Below are 11836 nucleotides of genomic sequence, written 5' to 3'. Positions count from 1 at the left end.
TTAACTAAAATCCTACACCTATATATAATTTGCACTAACCTTAAAACAATAGTATACTGACAACAAAGTGTAAAGTAAAACGAACATTGAACAATCTAAACGAATTACCCATAAATATTCCATATATTATCGTAAAGTGAGTAGCAATACCACAACTAACATCGTTCGATTTATTTACAAACCAAAGGTATCACGGAACATATTCAAGAGTATCATTGACCTGTTTTACATAGTTATATTTTATAAGCCATGAGAGAACTTCGTCTATATTATCTTTCATCTGATTTTGTAGATCCACAAGATCCATCTTTTTGGTCCGCTTCATAATTTTTATTATTTTGCACTTCATAACTTCAATGTTGACATTGGCCAGGCAATGTCCGATACATCCAGAACTGACAGGGACCTTAAGTTCAGGATTAAAAAGATTCATATCGCTGACCAGGTTATCATTTAGCTCTAGCTCCCCTAATATATTACCATTATCCGCGTCACGCCGATTGATAATACCTTCGTTAACCAGACGGTCAATGCCCGCTTTATTTTCGTCTAAATGGATTTGTTTATGATCATAAACGTCTAGTATTAGCGAAGCTAGTGCTGCATCGCATGTAACAATGTGTTCATTTATTTTCAGTTTTACCTCCGAGTAGTAATGGTTAAATTCTACCCTATACCCCTTATCTCTGCAGTAATGAAAAACTTTTTCCATTACTTCCTCTAACCTATTGTTCAAACCTGAACGTGTGGCCTTGATAGGCCAAAAGTACTTAGTAAAACATCGGACATTAATTCCAGGAATGGTAAGCGTGTTTGGCGAGTTCAAATCAATCCCATTTCCTTGGCCCATCCATCCGTTACCATGCGCGCCAGAGCTCATATTGCACCCCGTTAGATTCAAAATTCCTCCTACGCTATGTATATTCAACAGAAAATCTGTAAGAGCCAGTCTCGTTTTCCCAAAATACTTTATCCGCTCCTCCATACGTGTGACAAGTGCTCGCTCACGTTCCAGAGTATTTTCATCAAGTAACACCCTTCGCAAGACATCAACATGTATCAGTTCATGCAAATCATCACCAAATATCTCTAATAAGTCTATCAACGTGTCCCATTTTTTTACTTCAAACTCTTTCTTGATAATTTTTATACATTCGTGCTCATCAGTCCATTGTACTATTTTCTGTTTGACACGCCAGTCGATTAACAGTACAATAGCATTATGTACCTTGCTTTTATCCTTGACTCTTTTTAAAAACGCATTCTTAAGTATTTTCTGGTATTCTTCACTTCTAAAGTACATTTCGTTTAGTTCGGAACAATAAATGAATCTATCAACCAGGATGAAGTATTCCTTTAAATGTTGTGCCTTGTCGTCCAAGAAGCGTTTTCTCCATGACAAATCATCATCAATTAACCTTTTTCCTAGAACAATTCGTGATGCTTTCCCATCATTCTGTGTTATCTCGTTACTCGTATCTGATTGTACCTGTGCATCACTCTCGCATGTATCCACTTCCGGCTCTAAATAATCTCCTCCACCATTCACTTTCTCGGCACTGCTAGATGTCTTCACATCCTGTTCTTTGTTATTAAGGCTAGTATCATCTTTTCTATCCCTGTTTGTCCCCTCGATCAGACCATGGTTTAAAACACTTGTTATAGCCATCATAAACAGCTGCTCATGTATTCTCAAAGCATCAATGACATCACAATTGATCCTTGCACAACAGCGAATTTGTAAGCATAGATACTCCAAAATATCGTTTACGTCTCCTATCCTATCCCGCACCTTTCCAATCACATCTTCAACGCTTTTTCCACAGAACACATTGCGTATTTCATTCAAATACTTCTCTAATTTTGCGACTCTGCATTCTGCATCGCCATCAAACACGATGCTGTCCGCGTATATTTTTTTTACTTCCTCAAACCTCCTCAGCGCATCCGAGTACAACAACAGTTTATAATAAAATTTTATGACAGTACTGTCAAGCGAGTGCATGAGCACATCTTCCACGTTATGTGCAAAATTGATGTAAAACAAGCTGTACATCATCTTCCTGAGCGGCAAAACATTGCTCATTCTAAGATCCAAGTTACAGCGTATGTAAAAACGAGTAAGATACTTGAATACTCCACATACGCTCTCAACAGCACTTTCATAGCGTATTGCCTCGTTTATAAACTCTTTCATCGACGTGAATGTCAGACCTTTCGTATATGTGTCTATTTCTGCGTACAGGATCAAATACATTTTTTCGCCCAGTATCTCGAACGTATTCGTACGTTGTGTGCAATATTTGTACACTGCATTGTACGATTGGATGTATTCGTGCGATTTTAGTTTGCGTGCCAGTGCTGCTTGGATGGTCTTACGTAAAATTGCCCGTTGGTCGTGATCCATCTAGGGTATAAAATATAAAATGGTGTTAATCGTGAGAATGGGTGTATTGTGCTATGGAAGGGATATGAATAAGAACATAACGTGAATAAGAGCATAACGTAAATAAGAGCATAGAATGTAAATAAGAGCATAGAATGTAAATTATACTTTGGAAACGGTATAAACGAGAGACAAAATGCACTTAGCTACGTAATGTGGTAGTAAGACGGCGATTGGTACCAAGAAAGATTCAAAGAGATACGAAATGCCGAAGAAAATTAGATATAGGATGAAAGGCTCATTATAGGAACATTGACGTTGGATGAATAGCAGAAATGTTACACCATAAAGATGATCAACTACAATGAGGACCTAGGCGAAGAAGCGATAAAATGAGGTGTTACACCATAAAAACATTCAAACTACGTGTCATTACTTAGTATATGAACATCTTGGTGATCTAGTGCGAGTATTTCACCCCATAGTGCAAAAAATATGGAACATGGTCATTTAGAGAAACAAATAAATTTATCGCTCACGCCACATCACGCTTTATTTTCTATTTGTTGACAGTGAATACCTACAAAAACTGCAGTTGTGTTGATAATATCGCTTTTGATTTTAAGAGGTACATTGAACAACATTACTCAGCTCATTAACATTGTGTACACGTTTGATGCATTCGTCATCTCCTATTCATGGTGAAGAGCACTTTTATCATAACATAGCATTATTCTAAACGGAATACTAACCAGATTGATAAATGTTCTGTGGTTATTATTTGATACCTCGGTCTGTCAGTAAGCCAAAGATAAAATTATTGTAATATTATATCATCAACGGATCTTAAATATGTTACAGCTTTTTTTACAGTTAAATCATACCAAGGTAACACAAAATTTATAAGGAGCACAATGACATAGATCCGAACTACGAAGAATTTATTCCAATGATGCATCTTGTAATTAGTGTTTAAATAGTTATGGTACACATACAATAGTTGTTCTGCTCTTCTCTAAACTTTATAGCATTCTTCAAATATTTTTACACAACCTATAAATCATCTGGTTAATATTCCAGATGAAAGGTAAAACACACAATTTTTTCGTTCAATACGTTACTCTACAGTTGTTTGGACTTAGAATGATGAAGTGCAGAAACATCAAATAACTTTGAATTGCTGTGCACTCTCGTGCGAATGCTGGTATAAGTGCTCTTAGTTCTTTGAGCAGCCCGCATCCACCATCGATTAACGATCTATGGCCTACGTGACGGGGTATAGACATGAATATCCAATTACAACACACGGTTGGACCGTACAAAACCTGCAGATACGTATTTTTATCGTTTTAAAAGATGTTACTGGATCGAATCCTAAATATACTTTTTTAACTTTGTACCTGCAAAAACCTCTTCCTTTTATGGTAGACGTACGTTTTTAGATCATTATTTTTACGTGATTATACGTTCGTTAGTCACCGATACGGCAGAAACACCATTTCAATAAACGTGCTTTTCAGAGTGAGATGCATTCTACACGGCAAAACACTATTTTAACGAGTATGTGTGTAAAATGGGAATGAAGCATAGCAATGCTTTATTTACAAATTAAATTATTGTTAGTGTATAGGTGCGTATTGAACAACGGTGTTGTTGTTAAAAAGAACCTTCTGTTGTTTAACTGCGACATAAGAAGCGCGTAATATTACAGTTATAATTGTTTTTCTCTGTTTTCTTTCAACATTGATCCTTTTTAGAATTTTGATCGTACGCTTTGTTTAACATTAACTTTGTTCTGTTCAACGATTTAATTACGCTGTGATCATAGTACAGAGACATTGCATGAAGTGATGTATTACCAAACCGTTAATTGTTGTTCTACAGCTATGTATCATACCGTGTTACCACATCATATTCTTGTCAGCTTAATTTTTAATTAACTGGCACCATTATGCCAAATATTTCAGCTATTCCATACTTTCACTGCCTACCTCACATTTTTAGACCGTATTATACACCTAAACTACAAATACGGGCCATTCACCCGTATTTAAGTATCTAACACAGTCATTACTACTCACAACCTATTAGCTGCCATGTAATTCCGATTTTTACTACAAGCACGCTCATTTATCTCTTCGCTCCACATCATCTGACCAATACATTTTTACCGTATTCTCCATAATTTTCAGTTAATTAAGCCGGCTCATAAAAAATAATAAAAACTGCCGTACCCCTGATGAAGTACGAATACGACAGTACAGGTCTCGTAACGAGCTACATCTCTTTATTCTTTATAATACCTGTTGTTCTGTACATGATCTACGCGCACATGTTCACGAAGAAAACGGAAAGGTACACGTGCGCGTGTACAAATTGCCTATCAAAACGTGAGCGTAAGGACCGCACATTTCTGGTTATAATACCCGTGTTGGTGGCTGTATCGGCATATCTCATGTACAACATTTGTACGATTAGAGTGGACAAGAACAACGACATATTCAATCCGTACGAGGTACTTGAGCTGAGTGAGGGTGCATCTAAGCGGGATATACAACGCACCTTTAAGAGGCTGAGCAGGTTGCACGATCCCGATTACTTTGAAGGTCCGGACAAGGAAGTAAACGAAGTTAAGCTAAAGGAGATCAGCAGGGCGTACAACATGCTCAAAAGTGGCAAATTGGTGGTGAGCAAGAATGAAAAGCACCATGAGGTGATCGCTATACCCTCTTGGCTGATCAACAACGGATACTACTCATTGGCCGTGTACGTGCTCGTCTTTGGGGTACTCTTCCCATTTTTTGCATACCTGCACTGGAGGAAATACACGTACAAAAACAGGCTGGGCCTGTACTACGAAACAATGGAGATGATTTATAAGAGGATGCATGGCGAGTGCACCAACGTATTTATCGGTATCAGGGTGCTTATCAATATTATAGCGGATTCTAAGGAATTGATGGAACATTGCTATAAGAGGCAAATCGATGTAAAAGGATACATCGAGGGTAACTACGCTGTGCCGTTGAGGGAGAGCAAAAAGATCACTAACGGGTACAGCGTGCTCATCGATCACCTGTTCAGAACTAAATTTGCACATCCTAAAGATCTCGAATTTGTGCAGAAAAAGGCACTCGCAATACTTGAAGGCGTGAAGATGGTCGCATTTCTTACCAACAACAGGGCAGTGCTTGACAACGCATTCGATCTGGAGCGGATGATTGTGCAGGCGGTGCCTGACCCGTCTTTCGCTGTGATGCAGTTCCCGTACATCACGTACAACCAGGTATTTCTCAACAAAGGCAAGAGTGTGACTGACCTAGCGATGGCGATCAACAAGAACGAGCGTAAGGTATGCCTGCATGTGTATGATACTCTGCCAAGGAAAAGTATCAGGTGCAAAGATGTGGTGGAGTGTGAAAAGAAGAGCGTTTTTAATTTTAAGATTGAATTGATGGATGATTTGCGTAATGCACCGAGCTCGGAAGGTTCCAAAATTGGAAGTGGACAAAGAGATGGGAATGAAATCAAAAATGATGAGCAAAATGCCAGCGAGAGCATCGACAAGAATAGCAATCAATCTACCAACGATCTCCGGACGGGAGTGTTGATCAGGCAGGAGGGAGAACTTGATTACGAGTTGCTCAACACAGTAGGGTCGTACAGGCACGTACCCGTGCATGCACCTTACTTCCTCTCACGCGCTATTGTTGAATGGACGTTGTATGCGCTGTATGACAACGATTTACTGCCAGAAACAAAAATTAGATTCAGTGATTTTACGGGGACCAAGGAGGTGGTCCTTGACATCCCTGTTAAGGAGAAGAGCGGAATCTTGGAGATCGTGTTGGTGTGCGACCGGTACTTTGGGTGTGATGTAAAGCGGAAGGTGAGTGTCAGAGTGGTATGATTAAAGCCATTTGTGTTTTAGCCCTGTTTATACGTTGAAGCGAGCACGTGAAACGATACGATGAGGTATTTCAGCAATGTAAGTAACCGATCCGTGTCGTAGCATGTGGGAATAATGACCAGCACATTTGGTATGCCAGTATTGTTCGTATATTCGGTGTCTACCACAGTTCCAAGGACAATACTCGAAGATTAGCACCCTATCACTTATAGCGGTGCACAACGTAATTTTAGTGAAAGGGAACATCCGCGTACCGTCCGTGTTTAAACATGTGCACTTTTCATCACCATGAACATCGTTTTTCAGATTATATGGACCAGAACTGTAGATGTGTTGCCCAGGAAGTATTGCTCGTTTATTTTTGGCATGTAATAATGAAAGCTTCAGTACAAATAGTTAATACCACCTCCTTCATCAACATCAAATAGGCCCTTCTTGGTCAACACATTTTAGTTTTAAACAAGCCAAAGACCCGTGAAGTTGACGCCAGCACCACGGATAAGTCTGCTTAGACTTAAGGCATTCATTTCGTTAAATTAATAAATTTATACCGCTACAACGTTGCCCCTCTACGTCAATATTAAACAAGGAATTCTTTCCAGGTAAAATTTGTAAAAAATTAAGGAAAACGGTTCAATACGTGCATATTGTTCTTAGTCTACATGCTTTGTGTGCATTCTATCAACTGATGTATTGAGAACTTAGCACATCTCGTTTTGTTTTCTTGTACCCCGATGTATGCTTTTAAGGTACATCATTTACCAATAATACCACACGATCACAGTATTAGAACCAATATCCCTTTGTATTGCAGTCTTCCTCTGCTATTTTATCACACAGTGTGGTGGTATGCTTCCTCTTGTACGAGAACGTAATTGTACCGATAACTCTCCATACCAACATTAAATAAACCATACCCCCGTTATCAAGTCCATGTTCTTACCCCTCAGCTCACTATGATATTTCTCACCGCGTCTTTTGATCAAAATTACATTTATTTACGATTTCACACTCAACATCACCTAAACGGACATATTCCCTTGTACATCTCCATGTATTACCATACCTCACAACCGATCATATTCCCTGTTTAGTCTCCAATTTTTTATCTTTTATCTCCTACCTGTTGTTCCACTACGGTATGTCCAGAAACATTTGCACCGTATTATGGCAGTATTTAGAGATCCACTCATCTCCCATACCGCAGCAACACACTTTGGTCCCTACCGCAGCCCTTGTAAATCTCAAATTTATCCACAAAAATTTTTTACCCTTCTAATCCATGACCGACATAAAAGTACGAAAGGGATATCTCCACCGCTTTCAAACCAAAAAAAGGCGCCGTCGCGAGAATAAAACGGACTATACACACCGCCGAAACATGTTACGGCCCAATCTGAAGAATTACGGTGCTGTGAAAAGCAGATTGGTGGTTCGTCGAACCAACAAAAAAATAATATGCCAGATTGTTAAGGCATACGCGGATGGTGACCGGATTGTTGTGGAGGCTACAAGTGATGAGTTGAGACAGTATGGGCTGTGTGTGGGGTTGACTAACTACTCGGCGGCGTACGCTACCGGGCTGCTTGTCGCAAGAAAGGCGTTGATTAAAATGGAGCTGAACGATTTATATGCGGCCAAGAAGGCAGACGGCAAGATAGAAGAACAGGAGGATGTTGAAGATGAACGAAGAGCATATCAGGTGTTTCTCGATATTGGATTGGGTAGAAGCACGCGTGGCAGCAGGTATTTCGCCGCTATGAAGGGAGCAAGTGATGGTGGACTAAAAATACCGCACTCTGAAAAGGTCTTTCCTGGATACAAGAAAGACGAAGATTTTGATGCACAGGCGCTCAGAGAAAGAATATATGGCAAAACCGTAAAGGATTACATGACTATGCTCCGTGAGACGGACAACGAGAAATACCAAGGAATGTTTGCCGAGTACATCAAGAATGGCATTGCACCTGAGGACCTGGAGGCTATGTATGAAAAAGTGTTTTCGGAGGTGAGATCTGTCAAAAAAATCGTGGCAAAGGAGAAAAAGGATTACAGTGCTAACAAGAAGTACAAGAAGGAGAAGATGGGCGGAGAGGAGAAGAAGAAAAGAGCACTAGAAAAGGTTAAGGAGGTCGTTAGTTAAATGCCGCTCTATTTACTCGTATGTTTCTTACCAGTTAATTGCTGTGTGAATTCTTATTATACACCATTTCTTACTCATTATAAATCATAGAACACTAATTCTGTGTCAGTCTTCATCCTGTTTCGTTGTGCAGATCGTTTTTAGGTAGGTCCCTTGATGTAGTGAAATATCTTTTTGCTATTTCCCATGTTGGCAGTGCAGCATATTTGATAATCCTTGATTTTTGTTCCGAAATGAGTGAATATTCCAAAATAATATCATCCTCTCTTCGTTCGAACTTAAACAGTTTTAAAGCATTAAGTCCTTGAGAGTATAAAGTAAAGAGGAAAGTGTGCAATGCCAGAACAAAGCAACGGCCTATGAAATGAGCAGTTATGTCTACAACATAACTAAACAGCCGTTGTTCACAGCATAATACTTACATTAGATCGTCTTTGATAGTATCCACCTATAAAATCACGTTAACTTAACGAGCCTGTACCGTGTGTGCAGATTTGAACTGATAAAATGGTATGACTGTGCTTGACGTGTAACACTTGTCAAAGAATTTGATCATGACGTGCCGTATAAAAGTAAAAATGTCATTCGTTGCGTAGAGTACTGCAATACGCCAAGAGTAAAAAAATTGTGGCCGTGCTTACTAAACGGCGGTGATGTGCGGTAATAACAGCTCTAAAGGAGGCAACCCTAAGGTACGAGTGCCATAGAAAATAGCAAATCATACATTCGTTACCACAGGCAACCCACCGCACAGGTATACCATCAATATCTGTAGTCATACAGTTTTGATAAAAGCTTTGTTTCCTCATGTCAATATCAGGTAAAATTTCCTTCTTGGTTAGTAGCTGTGCTGGTATGTCTGGCCAGTATTCTTCCTTTAATGCGAATGTTATCAGAACTGCAGCACCACTTCTTCTATTTGTTTTGCATTCCATGACAGGAAGAAGCGAGTGATAAATGCAGATCATGTTGTTTAGATTTACCCGTACATCATAGCAGCTATCATGCCATCTTTTGACGCAGTATCTACTCCCTTTTGTACGTTCTAAGGTTCTCTTACCTTCTTATCATTTCTTGTTCCTCTCATTCTGTAAAGTTTCCTTTTTATGCATAATTGTGTCTCATTCTTCTACATTTATGTATGCATGAACAGTATTTTACTAGAAAATGTAATTCGATGTGCCTTAGTCTATGGTCCATCGCCTAGTTCCTTTTCCATAACGGTGCACCATACATAATTCTACAGTCGTCTCTGTGAGCCGTAATCGGCACAAAAAGAGTGCATAATCAACCAAAAATTATAAACACATTGTTTTAAGCCATTTCATCATCCTTGTCGTCACAACACGTCCAAATTAGCTTTAAATTACCATCACAAAAAAAGCACATCCCACCAACCCCAAGAAAAAGAATAAACAGATGCAAACTCATCATGCCCAGCAATACACGATAAAGATACTTAACAGCAATACAACTCTAAAAACCGTAAACACGAAGTTTACGGTTGGTAGGTCACTTAAATGCGATTTGCGTATACAGCTGCCCTCGGTTGAAGAGAAGCATTTGGTAATTTATTTAGGTGATAGAAAATATGCGGTAAGTGGTGATGATGTGATGGTTAACGGAGTAGTTGTTGGTGGTGAAGGGGTGTTTGAGTATGGGGATGTGTTTGATGTGAGAGGTACTCGGTTTGTTGTTATGGAGGATGAGGGGCGAGCAGATGTCATGGGGATAGGAAGTAAAGAGGTGAGAGACAGAAAGATTGATGAGGACCTAGGGGATAAAAAGTTGGAGGGCACAGTTGCAATGAATAAGGATACCGTAAATGAGGATGTAGGAAATAGCGCAATAGTCCGTGAACAAGAGGCCTCAGCAACGAAGAACGAGGACGTTGCTAATATGGTATTTGATAACAAGGAGGTGCAAGGCGGTGATCCACTAGCTACGAAAGATGGTCAACCAGCCACCGAAGGGACAACAGATCTTGCACCGGAGGTACACAAGGAAGTATCAAAAATAATACCAAGGGTGGAATTGACCAATGATACGCGGGAAGAAACAGAGGAAAAGTCATCCACAACTTACGAAAGCAACAAAACACCTGCAATGGAGCAGAAGATGCCAGCAGATGAACTGATTATAGAAGAGGAAATAATACACAGGGAGGTCATCAAAGAGACATTAAGTATTGATACTTTTACAAAGGACAAAATAGCAATGGAAGTGGCCGGTAATTTAAAAGAGGATGTAAAAAATGATATCAGAGCAGAGTTTGTCGAGGAGATAAGGGATGAACTGAAAGATGAAGTAAAGGATGTTATTGGTTCGGATGGTGTCAGGAACCTGCTGGTTGAGGATGTGATGGATAAAGTTGGTGAAGATATTAAAGAAAAGATCCTTAGAAAAGATATGGGTGCAGAGAGGGAAAATGCAGCGCAACACGAGGTGAAATCGGATGAAGCGAGCGTCAAGGTAGCAAAAAAAGTGAACGAGGAACCGATAAAACGTGAGGTGCATCAGGAAGCATCAGAACAGGTTAGTAAACGTGAACAAGATGTACATGGCAAAAAAAATGAAAAGAGCACGATCGAAAATAATCGAGAGGAAGATCAAGGAAAAAGTGCGGTTGTTAACGCTGATCAGGAGAAAACGAAGGCTAAAAATGTAAAGGAAAGAATGAATGAAGGCATTGAGAATCAAGGAACACAAAAGATAGAAGAGATGGTAAGGATCAATAATAATGCAGAACAGGGTAATATGATGGATGAGAACGTTGAAAAAGAACCGGTGAAAAGGGTGAAACGGGGAAAGAGTGTGAAAGAGGAAGAGCGCAAAGAAAAAGATGTAAAGAAAGAAGAGACGAAGAAAACCAGAGGTGGAAAGAAAGAAAAGGGTGAGTATGAAAATAAGGCTCAAAATGTAAGTAGAGAAGAACCGGTTGAGCACATTAAAGAGACAAAGAATAGTAGAAAGGCAAAAATGGATGCTGCACCAAAGAAAGTAAAGAAAGATTCAGAGGAACCAGAAGTTAAGAAGCGGGGAAGACGACCGAGTACAGCTAAGAAAGCAGTGGCAGACACAAAAAAGAAAGGTAGTGTCACCAAGACGGCTCCTAAAGGACGAAAAAAAAAATGATTGTGCATGACATTTTATTAAATGAATTGCTGTAGGTACGTTCTGATTGTTGGTTGCTTTTTCATTTGTTTGGTTAGGCTTTTGATGACCTAATGGGCAGATTTAGCATATGCCATCTCTGGGGTCCAGGTTTTGAGTCCTCCCAAGTATTAAGTAGGCTCGATTGATACATGCTTGGTAGAGAAATGATCAAGTTCCAAGACTAGCAATAAAAGAAATCATTTCTTGATTATGTATCGATTCCGCACATTTATCAGCCATC

The 11836-nt window shown here is 39.4% G+C and overlaps 5 protein-coding genes across 5 annotated transcripts; 3 read left to right on the top strand and 2 right to left on the bottom strand.

The window, feature by feature from the left end:
• Positions 1 to 39: 39 nt before the first annotated feature.
• VCUG_02443 (uncharacterized protein) lies at positions 40 to 2407 on the bottom strand (the record flags this gene model as incomplete). The annotated part of the gene is made up of 1 exon (XM_008077260.1): positions 40 to 2407. The coding sequence occupies one exon, from the start codon at positions 2405 to 2407 to the stop codon at positions 191 to 193; it is 2217 nt and encodes a 738-aa protein (XP_008075451.1). The 3' UTR covers positions 40 to 190.
• A 2218-nt stretch (positions 2408 to 4625) lies between these two features.
• VCUG_02442 (uncharacterized protein) lies at positions 4626 to 6865 on the top strand (the record flags this gene model as incomplete). Its single annotated transcript, XM_008077259.1, has 1 exon — positions 4626 to 6865. One exon carries the CDS (start codon positions 4626 to 4628, stop codon positions 6294 to 6296), a length of 1671 nt encoding a protein of 556 aa, XP_008075450.1. The 3' UTR covers positions 6297 to 6865.
• A 713-nt stretch (positions 6866 to 7578) lies between these two features.
• VCUG_02441 (uncharacterized protein) lies at positions 7579 to 8496 on the top strand (the record flags this gene model as incomplete). The annotated part of the gene is made up of 1 exon (XM_008077258.1): positions 7579 to 8496. The coding sequence occupies one exon, from the start codon at positions 7579 to 7581 to the stop codon at positions 8437 to 8439; it is 861 nt and encodes a 286-aa protein (XP_008075449.1). The 3' UTR covers positions 8440 to 8496.
• A 435-nt stretch (positions 8497 to 8931) lies between these two features.
• Positions 8932 to 9374, bottom strand: VCUG_02440 (uncharacterized protein; the record flags this gene model as incomplete). The annotated part of the gene is made up of 1 exon (XM_008077257.1): positions 8932 to 9374. One exon carries the CDS (start codon positions 9372 to 9374, stop codon positions 9021 to 9023), a length of 354 nt encoding a protein of 117 aa, XP_008075448.1. The 3' UTR covers positions 8932 to 9020.
• Positions 9375 to 9799: 425 nt separating this feature from the next.
• Positions 9800 to 11783, top strand: VCUG_02439 (uncharacterized protein). Its single transcript, XM_008077256.1, has one exon. It carries the CDS (start codon positions 9859 to 9861, stop codon positions 11572 to 11574), a length of 1716 nt encoding a protein of 571 aa, XP_008075447.1. The 5' UTR covers positions 9800 to 9858; the 3' UTR covers positions 11575 to 11783.
• Positions 11784 to 11836: the final 53 nt, after the last annotated feature.

This window comes from Vavraia culicis, assembly GCF_000192795.1.
Source record: "Vavraia culicis subsp. floridensis unplaced genomic scaffold supercont1.63, whole genome shotgun sequence".
Lineage (NCBI taxonomy): Eukaryota > Fungi > Microsporidia > Pleistophoridae > Vavraia > Vavraia culicis.
The sequence above is the reverse complement of the archived record's forward strand: the minus strand, read 5'-3'. Positions and strand labels throughout refer to the sequence as shown.

What these genes read in the sequence shown, in the direction of transcription:
- VCUG_02439 (XM_008077256.1), top strand. Translation starts at nt 9,859, where the DNA reads ATGCAAACTCATCATGCCCAGCAATACACGATAAAGATACTTAACAGC.